Source organism: Oncorhynchus clarkii, chromosome 3, assembly GCF_045791955.1.
Source record: "Oncorhynchus clarkii lewisi isolate Uvic-CL-2024 chromosome 3, UVic_Ocla_1.0, whole genome shotgun sequence".
Taxonomy (NCBI): domain Eukaryota; kingdom Metazoa; phylum Chordata; class Actinopteri; order Salmoniformes; family Salmonidae; genus Oncorhynchus; species Oncorhynchus clarkii.
In genome coordinates, this window is record NC_092149.1 from 61,218,053 (window position 1) to 61,236,417 (window position 18,365).

Below are 18,365 nucleotides of genomic sequence, written 5' to 3' on the forward strand. Positions count from 1 at the left end.
GAGCAGGTGTTCTTAATGTTTTGTACACTCAGTGCATGTAAATATCTTTGTTAGAAGGAATATTATATTTCCCTTAACTTCTATCAAGTTAAAGTAGTGATGCTGAATGTAAACAATGGCTCAGCATACCCCATTCTCTCCTACTTTACAGAAGAGGTGGTCAGACAATATGGAGGATCCACTATTCTAAGGGCATTAGAAAACATAAAGAGACCTTTGTCTGTACATAGACTATGGGGCAGCATCTAGGCCTATTTTCAGTACCTATTCTTAATACAACCAAACACAGATGGTCTGATCTCTATGAGTGTGGTCTGTATTTGTCCATGTTCCTGTCAAATCATCCAGTTCCTGGAAAGTCATTTGAGAGCAGATTGTCTGAGCTTGTGTGTGTGCTCATCCAATATTTTCTTACTATTTGAGGGAGCCTGGCAGGGAGCCAGGTGGGTGTTAGTGTCCCGATATAATTAAAGTGCCCAGTTGGTGTTTGATTTGGGCAGTACTTTGCCAGCACTGGGCCAGGTTACATCTGTCAAGCTAGCCTGGCACAGCTTTATCAAACCTGAGGTACAATATCTTCTTTCCTGTTCATTTTGATCATTAGTGTGATCCAGAGTTTCATAACATAATTTTTCAGTTTGTCCATTAATCATGGCTGGTGTTATTTCTGTTACTCTCCCATAACAGCAATAAACAGGAATATGTTTCCTCACAGGAACAGTTTACTTCCAACTCGGAGTCCCAAAAAAATAGAATATTATCATATTCCTTTGAGAGTACTAAGCTAGTGGAATATATGGAAATCATCATATTTGGAGCTAGCGAGGTCACGTCTCAGTTCTCCTGCCTATCAGTTCTTAACAAATGACTCGATGAATCAATCAATATCCATTGCTCAAGTTCTATAAGTATGACTTTTGCTCAGGTCGACACCTGGTTATGCCATTACTTCACAAATTGCTGAGTGGACTATCCTGACTAAATATAGATTAATTGATTGAATACACTTAAACTAATGAAGATTTGAGTTTGTGTAGGCCTATCTCAAGGGTGAATGGATGTAAAAACCCAACTGTGAAGCACCACAGTGTCACTTTCAGACAGTGACATTTCTTGGCATTTTCCCAGACACGGCCATACTGTTTCTGTAAACAGATGAGTTGAATAAAGGTGCTATGGGTTTGAGAATGAAGGAAGGCAAAAAAAAGAAAGAAAAAGAAAAAAAGAAAGTATGAATCCCAATTATTGGATAATCAAGCCTGAAAGGAAGTCTAAAAACAGAAATGTGTTCAGAACTGGTCAGCCTGCGGTCATGTACTTTGTAAATATACTAAAATAGACCAAACAAACATTCTCCATGTGTAGCCTATCAGTCTCCCCTTTCTCTCCTCTGTCTCACAGCCAGTCACAGGCTGTAATGAGTGCGTACTGGTGGCAGAGAAGTCAGACGCAGGAGAGCAAAGGCTGTGTTACAACGGCGCAGTTTAACCATAAAAATCACTGTGAACAAAAACAATATATACAATGGGACAAAACCCCTTCGCACGCCAGACATAACGTGCAAATACATTTACAATAAACAATTCCGGACAAGGACATGGGGGAAACAGAGGGTTAAATAACCAACATGTAATTATGGAATTGGAACCAGGTGTGTGGGAAGACAAGACAAAACAATTGGAAAATGAAAGGTGGATCAGCGATGGCTTGGAGGCCGGCGACGCCGACCGAACAAGGAGAGGGACCGACTTCGGCGGAAGTCGTGACACAGGCAGACAGGGAGAAAAAGGTGTTGTTCCAAAATGAAAGTTCTGTCGTACCTGATAACTTTCCACGTCCAAACAACATTCAAGGGTGGCATGTGATAATGGGGCAGCAGCACAGCATGCATGCTTGGATATTGGAGACGTACAGTGGAGGTGGAGGACAGAGAGAGGAGTGGAGCTGGTTGTCTGTGTGTGTGTGTGTATGTGTGTGTGTGTGTGTGTGTGTGTGTGTGTGTGTGTGTGTGTGTGTGTGTGTGTGTGTGTGTGTGTGTGTGTGTGTGTGTGTGTGTGTGTGTGCGTGTGTGTCATTTCACAAGAAAATTTGATCTTGTTACTTACTTGGAGTTCCCCGAAAAATCTGAGAATGACTATGATGCATGTGATATGCAAACCATGATGCCTTCACTGCACGTCATCAGAGTATGTGGGAAGACAGAGCATACTATGAGCTCAATTATACAGACTAGGAATCGGGGAATCCTTTTGATACACACCTCCCCCAGTCTGCAGGACAATGACAAACATGACCTGTGAGTGGTATGAGTAAGGCTTCTATTTTTAAGTTTTTCCACAGGAAGAAGAGTCAGGTCTTGTGGTCCCCCCTGATGATTGAATGAATCATGCAATGAGCAACATGCAACCCTTATTATTTCTGAGTCAGAAACTTTCCAAAAGCCAATGAGAAAAAAGCCCACACAGACACAGACAGAGAGAATCAATCTAACCATCCTTTTGCCAGACCTCCTCTCTCTATTTAGTGTTCTAATGGACTGCATGCAGTAAGTTGTTCAGCCATTTAGACTGTTGATTTTGTGAAGAAAAAAGAGAGGAAAGGAGAGTGGATATTACCACCTCTAAGTTTATACTCAGCCTTCCATCTCTCAGCTCTGTAGAGCACTACCACTACTACACTGTGATAATGAGGCTGCAGCAAGGCTAGTTCAGACGTAGAGCATGCATGCTTGGAGATTGGAGATGTACAGTGGAGGTGGAGGACAGAGAGAGGAGTGGAGCTGGTTGTGTGTGTGTGTGTGTGTGTGTGTGTGTGTGTGTGTGTGTGTGTGTGTGTGTGTGTGTGTGTGTGTGTGTGTGTGTGTGTTTGTGTGTGTGTGTGTGTGTGTGTGTGTGTGTGTGTATAGTTGTGTGTGTTTGTGCATGAATCCGGGGGAAGGAGAGAGGGTAGGGTAGTGGAAATGAGGGGAGGGGCCGAGGGGGAGGCAGAGGCACTTTCCGATCAACGGGATGGGACTTCCCCTCTGTGCAGAGGGATTCTGTTTGCTCACAAGGTTGCCTAGCAACTCTGACGTCATACAGTAAGTGTGCACACAACAAGCACAATAGGAGGAGGGGGAGGTAGGGGGAGGTTCAGCAGCAGAGTGGCACCTTGTGGATCAGTACTCTCGACAGTTTATATGTCTAGAAAGGTACAGTACCAGGCCAGTCTGGCTGTATTTTTACTTCTGATACTAAGATGCTCTGTCTGTTGCAGATCATCATTCTCCCAAGTCGTCCTATAATAACCTGGCAGGCCCCGTTTTTCAGGAAAGCTTAAGGTGCGCTCTGCCTCCTCTCCAATCCAAGCAGCTTTTCCACACACCTAGAACCTAACGCTTCAATATAGTCAACATATTTGTTGTTTAACTTTTCAAATGTGTTACATTTTATATGTGGCATAATCACAACCAGTCACAGTGTTTTAATCTGATTAGGCTACTTAAAAAGTAATTCCAGCATCATCAACATGGCCTAACATTAACCTGGTTTCCATCCAACCTTTTTATGTGAGTAAAGTACATGTCGGATAAAAAGGTCACAACATCATGTGAAAGCGTGCAATATATTAGGCTAGATTAAACAAATGATTATGAACTTCACAGGGTGGTGAAAGTGCATGTTGATGAGCTTGATGCTCCTTTCAATAAATACTGAGGGTCTTATTCTGGTGACATGATAATCGATGCTTGGCTGCCGTTTGACAAAAAAAACCCACAAAAACCCCACTTTTGTCCATAATTATCTCATCATGTAGTAGACTATACCTGCATTGTATGTGCGAGCTGTTCGCTGGAACACATGTGTAGTACCAGAGTGGGCACACTCGCTGTACCTACGCAACATTTTTTCGTGACAAAACCATCAGACTTATCACGGACTCAGCCCCCAGGAACTTAACTATTTTTCATTTGTTAGAGATGTACACCAGCGTATTACCAGAGCCAGAGACGCTAATATTCACTGTTTTAAATATACCAGTGCGGTTGAGTGGAACAAAGCAACTCAAAACCATACCAACCATAACCACTTTTAAAAAGAATGTTAAAAGCTGGCTAATGTGTGAACATTTGTATGCATCTCTGTAATGTGTCTGTATCTCTGTAATGTGTCTGTATCTCTGTAATGTGTCTGTATCTATGTAATTGCATGTACTGATAGGGACCCCGATGGAAATAAGTCCCTTACTTTAATGTGCAATCCCGGTCACTTGTTTTTTTTTTTACTCTTTGTGTTTATGCATTTTTTTGAACTGACAAATAAAATCAACTAAACAATCTAAACTGTGCGGCGGGCATTTGATGAATGAAAGAGACATCTGTTACAAAACACCCAAAATATGAATGACATTCGGAGATACTGACAAGGGAAGGAGGGACCTATTTTCTGTTTGTCGAGATTGAAGTCAGTGTGCTTTGTTTATTGCATTGTCACAAAAACCTGTTGGTGGAACATTTGTTGCATGTATTTTATATAATTATAAATATGGCATCTTCATTTGGAAAATCAGATTTCCCACTAGCTGATCATTGTCTGCTGCCGGCTTTGGTCATAGTGTAAGCCTAATGAAACAGGCAGGGAGAGGGTGCTTGTCCGCGGTGGTCGGCAAACCCTCAACCTTCTGTCCCGTAGCCATGCGTGACATCGACTGTGCCACAAAAGCATGCTGAAGTGGCAAAGTTAATACCACGTTTATAAACACAGGGTCGCTACAGTTATTGTTATGTGTGGTCGTAAACATTATTCTTAGTTAATTCTATGATGGGGAGGATGTGCAAAAAAACATTTCAGTACAAAAGAAGTGCTGTCCTTAATGAGCTGCAGTGAGTCAATCAGCCATTCAGACTGTTGATGTGGGAAGGAAAATAAAGAGGAAAAGAGAGTGGATATTACCACCTCTAAGTTCATACTCAGCCTCTCGTTTCTGCAGAGCACTACCACTACTACACTGTGATAATGAGGCTGCAGAAGTACAGACGTAGAGCATGCATGCTTGGAGATTGGAGACCTACAGTAGAGGTAGAGGACAAAGAGAAGAGTGGAGCTGGTTGTCTGCGTGTGTGTGTGTGTGTGTGTGTGTGTGTGTGTGTGTGTGTGTGTGTGTGTGTGTGTGTGTGTGTGTGTGTGTGTGTGTGTGTGTGTGTGTGTGTGTGTGTGTGTGTGTGTGTGCGTGCGTGCGTGTGTGTGTGTGGGGCCGAATGGGAGACAGAAGCACTTGCCAATCAATAGGATAGGGCCTCCCCTCTGTGCAGAGAGGGATTCTGGCTTGCTCACAAGGTTGCCTAGCAACTCTGACATCATACAGTAAGTGTGCACACAACAAGGAGATGCACAATAGGAGGAGGGGGAGGTAGGGGGAGGTTCAGCAGCAGAGTGGCACCTTATGGATCAGTTTCTGTCTTAGTGTGGAGTATGTGTGCATGGGCATGTGAATACACACAAAACATGATCGTTTGCAGTGCAAGTCAACCTGTGACGTCCACACACGATGTGGAAGGACCAATCCACTATCACAAATTATCGTGAAATAGACGCAAATTACTTTTGCTAAACTCGTGATAGAAAAACGAAAAGAAAAAAATGGTGTCAACCACAATTATTTTTATACAGTGCATTTCAATCACAGATGAAGGTAGTAAGTTATTAAGGCAGAAACAATAGGAGGGAGGTTGGTTGGGAAGGATGGGTAGGTGAATACGCAGCCAAAATGTTGTGTGTTTTAACCACATGATAGACAAATGTAGCATTTTAGTTAATTACTAACTTTGCAACTACTTACTACTTTTTAACTACTTAGCTAGCATGTTACCTAACCCTAATCCCTACCACTAACACTCATACCTAGCCATAACCCCTAATTCTAACCTTAAGCCTTAACCTAGCTAATGTTCGACACAACAAGAAAAACGTGAATTGGGCACGAATGCTTTATGAAGAACATTTTGTGGTGGACACAAAAAACTTTGTGTGCCTGTCACAAATTTCAAACAAGTAATTTGTGTTTATTTAATGATAATCTGTGATGGTGGGTTGAAAGGACAGAGTATACTGAATGAACTCAATTACAGTGCATTCGGGAAGTATTCAGACCCCTTTTACTTTTTTCACATTACATTACAGCCTTATTCTAAAATGTATTAAAATGTTGTTTTCCCTCATCAATCTACATACCATACCCCATAATGACAAAGCAAAAAACAGTTTATACACATTTTTGCTAATTTAAAAAAACAACAACAGAAATATCACATTTACAGTACTTTGTTGAAGCAACTTTTGCTGTGATTACAGCTTAGAGTCTTCTTGGGTATGACGCTACAGGCTTGGCACACCTGTATTTGGGAATTTCTCCCATTCCTCTCTGCAGATCCTCTCAAGATCTGTCACATTGGATGGGGAGTGTCGCTGCACAGCTATTTCCCGGTCTCTCCAGAGATGTTCAATCAGGTTCAAGTCCGGGCTCTGGCTGGGCCACTCAATGACATTCAGAGACTTGTCCCAAAGCCACTCCTGCGTTGTCTTGGCTCAGGGTCGTTGTCCTGCTGGAGCAGGTTTTCATCAATGGATCTCTCTGTACTTTGCTCCATTTATCTTTCCCTCGATACTGACTAGTCTCCCATTCTCTGCCGCTGAAAAACATCCCCACAGCATGATGCTGCCACCACCATGCTTCACCGTAGGGATGGTGTCAGGTTTCCTCCAGATGTGCTGTTTGGCTTTCAGGCCAAAGAGTTCAATCTTGGTTCCATCAGACCAGAGAATATTGTTTCTCATGGTCTGAGAGTCCTTTAGGTGCCTTTTGGCAAACTCCAAGAGGGCTGTCATGTACGTTTTACTGAAGAGTGGCTTCCGTCTGGCCACTCTACCATAAAGGCCTGATTGGTGGAGTCCTTCTAGAAGGTTCTCCCATCTCCACATAGGAACTCTAGAGCACTGTCATAGGGACCATCGGGTTCTTGGTCACCTCCCTGACCAAGGCCCTTTCCCCCGATTGCACAGTTTGGCCGGGCGGCCAGCTCTAGGAAGTGTCTTGGTGGTTCCAAACTTCTTTCATTTAAAAATGATGGAAGTCACTGTGTTCTTGGGGACCTTCAATGCTACAGAAATGTTTTGGTATCCTTCCCCAGATCCGGTCTTGGAGCTCTACGTACAATTCCTTCGACCTCGTGGCTTGGTTTTTGCTCTGACATGCACTGTCAACTGTGTGACCTTATATAGACAGGTGTGTGCCTTTCCAAATCATGTCCAATCAATTGAATTTACCACAGGTGGACTCCAATCAAGTTGTAGAAACATCTCAAAGATGATCAATGGAATCAGGATGCACCTGAGCTCAATTTTGAGTCTCATAGCAAAGGATCTGAATTATGTAAAAAAATAAAATCAGTTTTTTATTTAGAATACATTTGCTAACATTTCTAAAAAACAGATTTTGCTTTATCATTATAGTATATTATGTGTAGATTGATGTGGGCAAAAAATATTGTTTCCATTTTAGAATAAGGCTGTAATGTAACAAAATGTGAAAAAAGTCAAGGGGTCTGAATACTTTCCGAATGCACTGTATGCAAAATGTTAAATGGGGAATCCTGCACTCGAGTCTCCTTCCTGACAAAACAAGGTCTATGAGTGGTGTAAAGCTTCTATATTTCTGTAATTTCACAAGAAAATAAGATATTGTTAATTGGAGTTCCCCGAAAAATTCTAGATTTAATATGATGCATGTATACGAAATGCACAACATGGTGCCTTCACTGTCATCAGAGTATGTGGGAAGATAGAGGATTCTTTATGAGCACAATTATACAGACTAGGAATCGGGGAATCCTTGCATATACACCTCCCCCAGTCTGCATAACAAATGACAAAACATGGCCTGTGAGTGGTATGAGTAAGGCTTCTATTTTTAAGTCGTTGCACAGGAAGAAGAGTCATGGAATGAGCAACGTGCAACCCTTTTATTTATGAATCAGAAACTTGCCAAAATTAAATGAGAAAAAAGCTCACACAGACTTCCTCTCTCTGTTCAGTGTTCTAATGGACTGCAGTGAGTTTTTCAGCCATTCAGACTTGATTTTGTGAAGAAAAGAGAGGAAAGGAAAGTGGATATTGACGACTTTGTGTTCATACTCAGCCTCTTGTCTTTTTTTGTCTCCCAGCTCTGCAGAGCACTTCCACTACTACACTGATGGGGCAAGGTTTTCTCTATCTCCACTCAACATGCTCTATCTGTTCCCTGGTAAAAGTCGGCTTTTGGTCGCTAAAAAAAACATAACATAACATAAATGCACAAATTGAAACGTAAATGCATAACTTGCACTGGAGTGAGTCGTTTATGGCTGGAGCATAAAAAAAATGAAAAGCCGCTAAGTAAAACTGCTGCCCGCCAGCTGTCTGTGAGAATTAAAAACATTTTGCCTATTCATTGATGGAAATACCAGTCGATGTAAATACATTTCACTGATCATGTTTATCGGTCCATAGGTTAATTTGCATAATTTTGTGGAATTAAATTGCCGGGTGACTATTTTCGTTTGTCGTTATCTTTATCAAACAAGCACAGCATACAGATACAAAGCTTATGAACAGAACATCTCAGACAGTGCGAGAGCTGCTGCTACAGCTTCTCAAACAGCTTCTTCATTGCTGCTGGAGTGAAACGTGCTTTTATAAGCCCAATCATTGTATAACAATTCTAAATGCAATCCCATGTTAAAAAACCTTTAAAAAGTGCTACTATTTTTATTTCTCAACTAGTAATTGAAGAGCGCTTCCCATTCGCCATTCAAGTGTATATAGGCAATGGTAGGCAGGCTTCAGCGCATCACACACCACTTTGCAATGAGCTGGAAGCACTAGGCATTTTGAAAACATATACTTAAAGCGTAGGAAGCCTTTCGTTTTTACTCACCAATGTAACAACACAGTGTGGTCAAAAACGTAGTAACTTAGTTATAGTCACGATCTGGTTACCTATAAGTGTAAACATAGTTGTTTAGAGTTATTACATATTTATTCACTTATTTCCGGATAACCTCTAAACTACCCACAATGCACTATTTCTCAACGTTATGAGGACGATCTACTTTGTGCTACCGAGTTTGCATGCTAGCTCGGTAGCTAGTGCAAGCTGGCCGCACCTAATACTATTCACATTTGTGGCTGTTTTATTTAGTGGGAACCCATTAGTGCTTTCTTGCTGTGGGTTCAAAACTAAAGAGAAAATCATAACTGCTACCTCTTTGTGTAGTACTTTGTCTGTTCTCCTTTTTGTTTTGTCAACTTTTCGGCATGTTCTCTGTGAAGTAGGCTAGAGAAGTCTTGTAAATAAGTAGCTCTCTAGCTGACTGACATCTAGAATTGAGCTATTTTGGATTTCAGCCAGGTGAAGCACCCACCTCCCCTTCGCTTTGATAGCTAACTCAGTCTGCACTCATTGGATGGGCCCCAACCATCAATCTGTAAGTCTCTGCTTTCTCTTTGCTTCTAATATGCGGTTATGTTTCAGTAAATGTGGTGGTTGGCTAGGGTGGCTAAGCTAATAGCTAGTTGGCTAAATAGCTAACTTTAGCTGGCTGGCTAGCTTTCTGGCTAAGATAAATGCATATAGCTAACATTATTTGATAACTGGTTAGATGGCGTTATGTATTTCCAAAACTTTATTTTATTTTAATGTAGCTGTAAGCTAGCTATTAATAGCAACTGGCTGACTCATTCAGTTTTAAAGTAACATTAGCTGGCTGGTAGGGCTATCGTTAGCAGGCTAGTTGGCTAGCAACATTGCCAGTTGATTTGTTACAATAATTTCATTAAGTATTTGCTTGTAAGTTGGCTGACAATTAAATTGTTATACATCACACACATGAAATCGCTGACATCCCACTGGGCACACACTGGTTGAATCAAGTTGTTTCTACGTCATTTCAAAGAAATTATATTGATCCAACGTGGATAGATGTTGAATTGACGTTTGTGCCCAGTGAGATGTGCTTGGCACTTCTGACAAAGGTGTTTTCCAGCTAATTGCATTATGCAATGAACATTTGCGCGTTGCCTACTGCCTATAATGTGGGCTCCCAAGTGGCTCCCAAGTGGCTCCCAAGTGGCTCCCAAGTGGCGCAGCGGTCTAAGGCATTGCATATCAGTGCTAGAGGCGTAACTATAGACCCTGGCTTGATTCCAGGCTGTATCACAACTGGCCGTGATTGGGAGTCCCATAGGGCGGCGCACAACTGGCCCAGCGTCGTTAGGGTTTGGCCGGGGTAGGCCGTCATTGTAAATAATAATTTTTTCTTAACCTACTTAATAAATGTCACATCTCCTCCTCCTCCTCCTCCTCCTGTACGACGTCGCCGGTAACCACCGTTCCACCATTGTTCATCATTACGCACACCTGGCGCTCATCATCACGCGCACCTGTTAATCATTATGATGCACACCTGGACTTCATTACCTTCATCATTTCCTCCCCTTTATATGTCACTCTTATGTTCACTCACTAGTTGGTATTATTCTTGTGTACCGGCTTGTAGCCACATGGAATTGTCTCATTCCAGGTTTTGTTTTATTAAACGTTTCACCTGCTTCCCGACTCACAGTTCCATTATTACAATAATGTAGCCTAGGTCTAGTGGTTGTATGAATTTGGGATCTATTGTCCTACAACTGCCCCAAAGTCTGTTTGGAATAGACCATTTCTTTCTTGCACAGAACGAAAAGCTGACCAATATAATAAGTTAACTTTTCTACTATGGGAGATATTAGATTGATATAGGCTAGTGATTTTGCTGTTCCTTACTTGTTGGCTGATGAAAAGTCAATGTAGCAGTTTTTTGAGCATCTTTAAAGTGCCCATCGGAATTAGGTAAGAAGGATGCACGCTGATTCCTTGAGTTGCATTTTCTGTTAAGATGAATAACCATAATCAAAATGTGATTTCTGTCATTCTGAGCACCATGGGTGGTTACGCACCCAATGCATATGGGTCTGCTAAATTCCTCAAATGTCTGTTAAATTAAAATGATGCCAGTCAACCCCTGACCTGTCTGGTACTGTAGAGACAATGGTGACTCAGAGGTTTTCTATGTCCTCAAGCCATATGCAGTGTCGTCAGACAGTACACTGAGTACTACTCTCTCCAGACTCACTGACCACTGTTTCTTCCTCTACTGTAAGCTTTAATATTTCATTCGGCTGAGGTTTTTGAAAGCTCTATATCATATATACATAGTTCCGACAATGCAGTAATAACCAACGAGTAATCTAACCTAACAATTCCAAAACTAATACCTTATACACACAAGTGTAAAGGGATAAAGAATATGTACATAAAGATATATGAATGAGTGATGGTACAGAACGGCATAGGCAAGATGCAGTAGATGGTATCGAGTACAGTATATACATATACATATGAGATTAATAATGTAGGGTATGTAAACAAAGTGGCATAGTTTAAAGTGGCTAGTGATACATGTATTACATAAAGATGCAGTAGATGATATGGAGTACAGTATATACATATACATATGAGATTAATAATGTAGGGTATGTAAACATTATTAAGTAGCATTGTTTAAAGTGGCTAGTGATATATTTTACATCAATTTCCATCAATTCCCATTATTAAAGTGGCTGGAGTTGAGTCAGTGTGTTGGCAGCAGCCACTCAATGTTAGTGGTGGCTGTTTAACAGTCTGATGGCCTTGAGATAGAAGCTGTTTTTCAGTCTCTCGGTCCCTACTTTGATGCACCTGTACTGACCTCACCTTCTGGATGATAGCGGGGTGAACAGGCAGTGGCTCGGGTGGTTGTTGTCCTTGATGATCTTTATGGCCTTCCTGTGACATCGGGTGGTGTAGGTGTCTTGGAGGGCAGGTAGTTTGCCTCCGGTGATGCGCTGTGCAGACCTCACTACCTTCTGGAGAGACTTACGGTTGTGGGCGGAGCAGTTGCCGTGCCAGGCAGTGATACAGCCCGACAGGATGCTCTCGATTGTGCATCTGTAGAAGTTTGTGAGTGTTTTTGGTGATAAGCCGAATTTCTTCAGCCTCCTGAGGTTGAAGAGGCGCTGCTGCGCCTTCTTCACGATGCTGTCTGTGTGGGTGGACCAATTCAGTTTGTCTGTGATGTGTACGCCAAGGAACTTAAAACTTACTACCCTCTCCACTACTGTCCCATCGATGTGGATAGGGGGGTGCTCCCTCTGCTGTTTCCTGAAGTCCACAATCATCTCCTTAGTTTTGTTGACGGTGAGTGTGAGGTTAATGTCCTGACTCCTCACCTCCTCCCTGTAGGCCGTCTCATCGTTGTTGGTAATCAAGCCTACCACTGTAGTGTCGTCCGCAAATGATTGAGTTGGAGGCGTGCATGGCCACGCAGTCGTGGGTGAACAGGGAGTACAGGAGAGGGCTCAGAACGCACCCTTGTGAGGCCCCAGTGTTGAGGATCAGTGGGGTGGAGATGTTGTTACTTACCCTCACCACCTGGGGGCGGCCCGTCAGGAAGTCCAGTACCCAGTTGCACAGGGCGGGGTCGTGTATTGATAACAATGTGTATTGATAACTTGGCTATTCTGGTAACTATACACATGGGTATCAGTACCGAGTTGATGTGCAGGGGTATGAGGCAATTGATGTAAATACTGTATACATATAACTAGGAATAAAGTGACTAGGCAACAGGATAGATAATAAACAGTAGCAGCAGCGTATGTGATAAGTCAAATATATCTATATATGTTTGTGCAAAAAGGGTCAATGCAGATAGTCCGAGTAGCTATTTGGTTTACTATTTAACTAACTATTTAGCAGTCTTATTGCTTGGTTCATCGGTACCACTTGTCGTGCGGTAGCAGAGAGAACAGTCTATGACTTGGGTGACTGGAGTCTTTGACAATTTGTAGGGCCTTCCTCTGACACCACCTGGTATAAACTTCCTGGATGGCAGGGAGATCAGTCCCAGTGATGTACTAGGCCGTACGCACTACCCTCTGTAGCGCCTTGTGGTCGGATGCCAAGCAGTTGTGGTCTGCCTATATCAAACTAGGTCTCTCTAGTCATCCCTCCTCTCTGGGCCTTTCAAATCAGCTTATGCTTTACAATACCTAGAAGTAATTTTAGTTTTTACTATTCTGATTCTCTCAGAATTTACACTGTATTCTCTCTCATTATTGTTCTGTCAGTCTACACTTGAGGTCTACCTAACTAGTATACTAAATCTCTCTTGTAATTTCCCTCTCCTCTTTCTGCCAATCAAGTCATCCCATGCCACAGTACTGTTAAATATTGTAGTTTTACCTAGAAGTCATTTCATCTTTACGACTTCTAGGAAGAGAATGCATCAGAAAAGCTCTCATAGAATTGGATCAGTTGCAAATCACAGTGTGTGTCTATTCAGTATTCTTGCACATGTTGCATGCACGTGTGTAAATGTGTATGTGAACATGAATGTGTGTGTGTCTGTGTTTGTGCATCTGTATACGCGCGCGCGCGCGCGCGTGTGTGCGCGTGTGTGTGCGCGTGTGTGTGCGCGTGTGTGTGCGCGTGTGTGTGCGCGTGTGTGTGCGTGTGTGTGTGCGTGTGTGCGTGTGTGTGTGCGTGTGTGTGTGCGTGTGTGTGTGCGTGTGTGTGTGTGTGTGTGTGTGTTTGTGTTAGTACATATGTGGTTGACGAGATTCAACTTTGATCTCTCCACACCAACCCCAGGAGTCCAATCTACACCTCTGTGATGAGCTCCCATGGCTAACATCATCACCTAACTCTCACTGAGGGTAGGGCAGCTATCATCACACAACCTTGGCCTCAGTTATAGGTCCTCTCCCCGATCCTTCCCCTGTGTTACTGTTTCTCCTTCTGTTGCATTTACACCAAGTGTCAAACTCATTCCACGGTGGGCTGAGTGCCTGTGGGTTTTCTTTCCCCTCTTGATTGATACATTTGATTGATAAATTAATGTCACAAATTGGTAAGGAGCTCCCCTCACCTGGTTGTCTAGGTCTTAATTAAAAGGAAAAGCCAAAAACCTGCAGACACTCGGCCCTCCGTGGAATGAGTTTGACACCCCTGATTTACACCTTACAGATGTTTGATGCTTGAATCTTTCTCCCCACCCTCCTCCCTGTCCATGAACGAGTACATTTTGTGTGAGTGTGTGTGTGTGCGCAAACATGTGCGCATTTGTGTGTGTGCATGTGTGAGTGTGCGTGTGTCTATGAACTGGTAAACTGCTGTGCATTTTCCACCTGGCTGCATCCCTGTGAGGATGTCCACCCAGAGAGATGTATTGATTTCTCATCCACAGAGCAGAGCTGGCTCCATTTAGGAGCGACACTTTTTAACTCTACGTACTGTATGTGGTTTTTGTTTATCCAGGACGGGATAAACAACAGGGGTATAACCTTTCTGTTTGTATTCTATGTATGTACTCTGTGTTCTTAAATGGTGAAAGATGGTTTGATAAAAGCTAAGCTGCACCTTCTCTCTACCCCCCCCCCCCCCCCTACCTATCTAGGTCATTATAGGTCATTGGTGCAGCAGACCTGCTAAGGGACCCTGTGTGGACTGACTGTGGGCTGTGGACATATCACTTCCTACCAGAGATGAGGGGAACAGCTTGAGTCTGACGTCAGAGAGCGGGAAAGACCTAGAGACCTGCCTCTAGCTGGACCTCCATATCACATACTGCCCGTCCTTATCCCCCTTCCCCCACCCCACCATCTCTGGCATCTGTTTCTACCACCACCTCCACTCACTGGGAAGGATTTGGGATGACAGTTAACCTCCTCAGCTCTACCTCACTCCTCTTCACCACCCAGGGATAACCAGCACTAGAACCTCTGTACCCTGAGAGGCACACTACCATCCTCCCTCACCTCCCCCAGCTGGCATCATGATGGGAGATGGAGTTGGGAACTGGGAGTGTTTGAGTCCGTCTGAGTTTGGACAGCTGCAGCAGTACAGCGAGTGTGAGTACTAGCGATACCTGTTATACCCATAGGTAAATTGAGCTAAAAATGCCAATACCTTTGTCAGACCTGGGTCAAATACTGCACATACAAACACTGATCTTGAGTTAATTTTCGCCAAAAGTGTAAACTAAATCAATGCATTTGACCCAGGTCGGATACCTGTGATACCCTTAGGTAACCAGCATGAGAGTCAATTGCCAGGTTGTGCAAGGAGTAGGGATGGAAATTTGAAATAATTTCACTATTCGAATAATATCCAGATTTTTGGAGGGAATATCCGGATAGTCGAAATACATGTGTTTTTAAAAAAAAGGTTGTTTGTACTGGGGTACTTGCATGCTGCTGAAGCTGCGAAACACAGGGGAGAGCGGCTTGCTGCTGTTGCAGCGGGGCTGGGGAGGGGGAGGCAGAGGCTTGGGATATTTTGTTGCATTCCCCGTTCTTGTCTACAGCAACTCCATTCAGACTAAACATCAGCCTACCTGTCAGTTGCTCGTTGTAGCCTACTCCTTCTCATTTTTATTTTATTTTTTTTATTTTACCTTTATTTAACTAGGCAAGTCAGTTAAGAACAAATTCTTATTTTCAATGATTTCCTTTGAACAGGGGTGGCAGGTAGCCTAGTGGTTAGAGCGTTGGACTAGTAACCGGAAGGTTGCAAGATCAAATCCCTGAGTGAACAAGGTAGAAATCTGTCATACAACCATCATTAAAAGTAAGAATTTGTTCTTGACTGACCTGCCAAGTTAAAAAAGGGTCAAATTAACAGGAACATTTAGCTAACTTCATTCTGATATTTTAATTCCAATTTGCATGGATTAGAATGGAGTCTCTGACTGCAGTGCCACTTTGATTGGCTGACAATAACAACAACTTTCACGAGTGAAACCTGTGTGGGCTGCACTGTCTTTTTATGGGGCGAACGTCATAAAAACTACATTCAAAGTGTGTTTCATCAAATTAAGAGCTTGAAATGTCATGTTATATCATTGTGTGTAGCAATGTCACATGGATCATGTAATCAAGTAAGTAATCAAATACTAACATCCATTCGGATATTTGAATATTTTATTTATTTAACCTTTATTTAACCAGGAAGGGCTCATTGAGATTTAAAATCGCTTTTTCAAGAGCGTCCTGGCCAAGATAGGCTGCACCAAGTCATTAAACAACATGAAAAACTACAAGTAATCTATTAAAAACAATAGAATTCACAAGAGTATAACAAAATCAAAAACAGCAAATTAAAAACATTGACAGGTCAGGGAATCAGTCTCAAGATCATTCATCAGTGATTTAAAAATACCAATCGGGACAAGTTCTTACAGTTTAAAAGTATTTTGTAAGGCATTCCAAGACCATGGCGCAGAGTACATAAAAGCCCTTTTACCAAATTAAGTTCGGACATTTGGAACAGTTAACAGGATAAAGTCCAGCGAACGAAGAGTACCCACCACATTTCTGAACAAGAAAAATGCCCAAATAAAAAGGTAGTAACCCCCCCAAATGGCTTTGTAAATAAAAGTATACCAGTGCCTGAGCCTACGAGTGACTAGAGAAGGCCAGCCAACCCTGGTATACAAAGTGCAGTGGTGCGTAAGGATTTTATAGTTTAAAATAAATCTCAAAGTGCCATGGTAAAGGGTGTCAATTGATCTCAAACACTGAGCGGGAGTATTCATATACAAAATATCCCCATAGTCTAGTAAAGGCATAAATGTAGCTGATACTAGCCTTCTTCTGGCTTCAAAAGAAAAACAGGCCTTATTTCTAAAATAAAATCCCAATTTCAAATTCAATTCTTTTGTAGGTTGTTGAATATGCAATTTAAAAGAGAGGCCGTCATCAATTAAAATTCCAAGATATTTACATGAGGTTACAACCTCAATCTCCTTGCCCTGACAGGTTGTAATAGGTGAAAAGGTTCAGAGGTCTATTTCTTGCATTAGAAAACACCATTAGCTTAGTTTTGTCAGTATTGAGGATAAGCTTCAATTGACACAAGGTATGTTGAATAGTATAAAAAGCAGTTTGCAAGTTCTGGAAAACTTTTGTAAGAGACGAGGCACAACAGTAAATAACAGCATCATCAGCATAAAAATGACATTTTGCATTTTGGATATTTTTGTCTAAATCATTTATATAAATAGTGAATAAGAGAGGACCAAGTACAGAGCCTTGGGGCACACCATTAAAGACAGACAATTTAACAGACATAAGACCATCAAATTGAGTGCACTGAGTTCTATCAGACAGATAGTTAGCAAACCATGCAACTGCATGCTCTGAAAGACCTACACTCGACAATCTCTGCCTTAGCATGATCAACTGTATCTAAAGCCTTAGAGAGATCAATAAAAAGTGAGACACAGTGCTGTTTTTTATCAAGGGCTTCAGTGATATCATTTAAAACCTTCATGGCTGCTGTAATTGTGCTATGCTTCTTCCTGAAGCCTGATTGGTACGTTAATAAAATAGAGTTAGTAAATAAAAACTATTTTAGCTGTTCATTCACAAGCGTTTCAAGAATTTTCAGCAGGGGTGACAGCTTTGAGATTGGCCTATAATTATTTAAAAGAGTTGATCTCCCCCTTTTAAAAGTGGTAGGGTGAGATTATTCCAGGGTTAGATTGAACAGATATGTAAGTGGTTCAGCTATGAAATCAACTGCCAGATTTAAAAAGCAGGGATCCAAAAGATCAGGACCTGCAGGCTTTCTCTGATCTAAGGATTTCAAGGCTTTATGTACCTCCTGCACTGAGAATGGCAAAAAGCTCAAAGTTTGACCAGCTCTCACTGGTTCATCCACACAAGGTTGAACAGAGACAGAGGACACTGAATCAAACAGCCTACCAGATGATACAAGATGCTCATTGAAACAATTCAGCATTTCAGTTTTGACATATACAGCAACAGAGTCCTTCAAAACACATGCCGGTAATTCATTAACATTACTGTTACCAGACATAGACTTAATAGCCTTCCAAAACGTTCTAGGGTCATTCAGGTTATCAGTGGTGACAGATAAAATATTCAGTCTTGGCCTTCCTGAGAACCAAGAAAGAGAAGAAAGAAATATTAGAATAACCATGGCTATTCCGAGTAAGGAGAGGCCAAAGCAATGCAGCTCCCCCTTTGAAGCCTAACTTCCTACACATTTGCCTAGGTGGTATAACTTAGGCTGTTGTTTTTCTTTGTGCTTGAAGTTAAGTGATTCATGCAGACTAGTATTTTTCCCCTCCCAATTGACTATTTCTAGCATTACACTATTTTGCTTGATTTTTCCATTAATGAGGTGACTCATCCGTATCAGCAGTCTTCCCATCACAGACATTTGCTAGTCAAAAGAGAATACATCAC

General features: G+C 42.1%; 1 protein-coding gene across 1 annotated transcript in view; it reads left to right on the forward strand.

Annotated features, from left to right (window-relative positions):
• Positions 1-18,365, forward strand: part of LOC139406072 (diacylglycerol kinase beta) — a 154,788-nt gene that overhangs the window by 17,169 nt on the left and 119,254 nt on the right. Inside the window, exon 2 of the mRNA XM_071148539.1 lies at positions 14,549-15,002. Coding sequence (XP_071004640.1) covers positions 14,927-15,002 — 76 coding nt within the window. The 5' untranslated portion in view covers positions 14,549-14,926. The remainder of the gene's footprint in view (positions 1-14,548; positions 15,003-18,365) is intronic.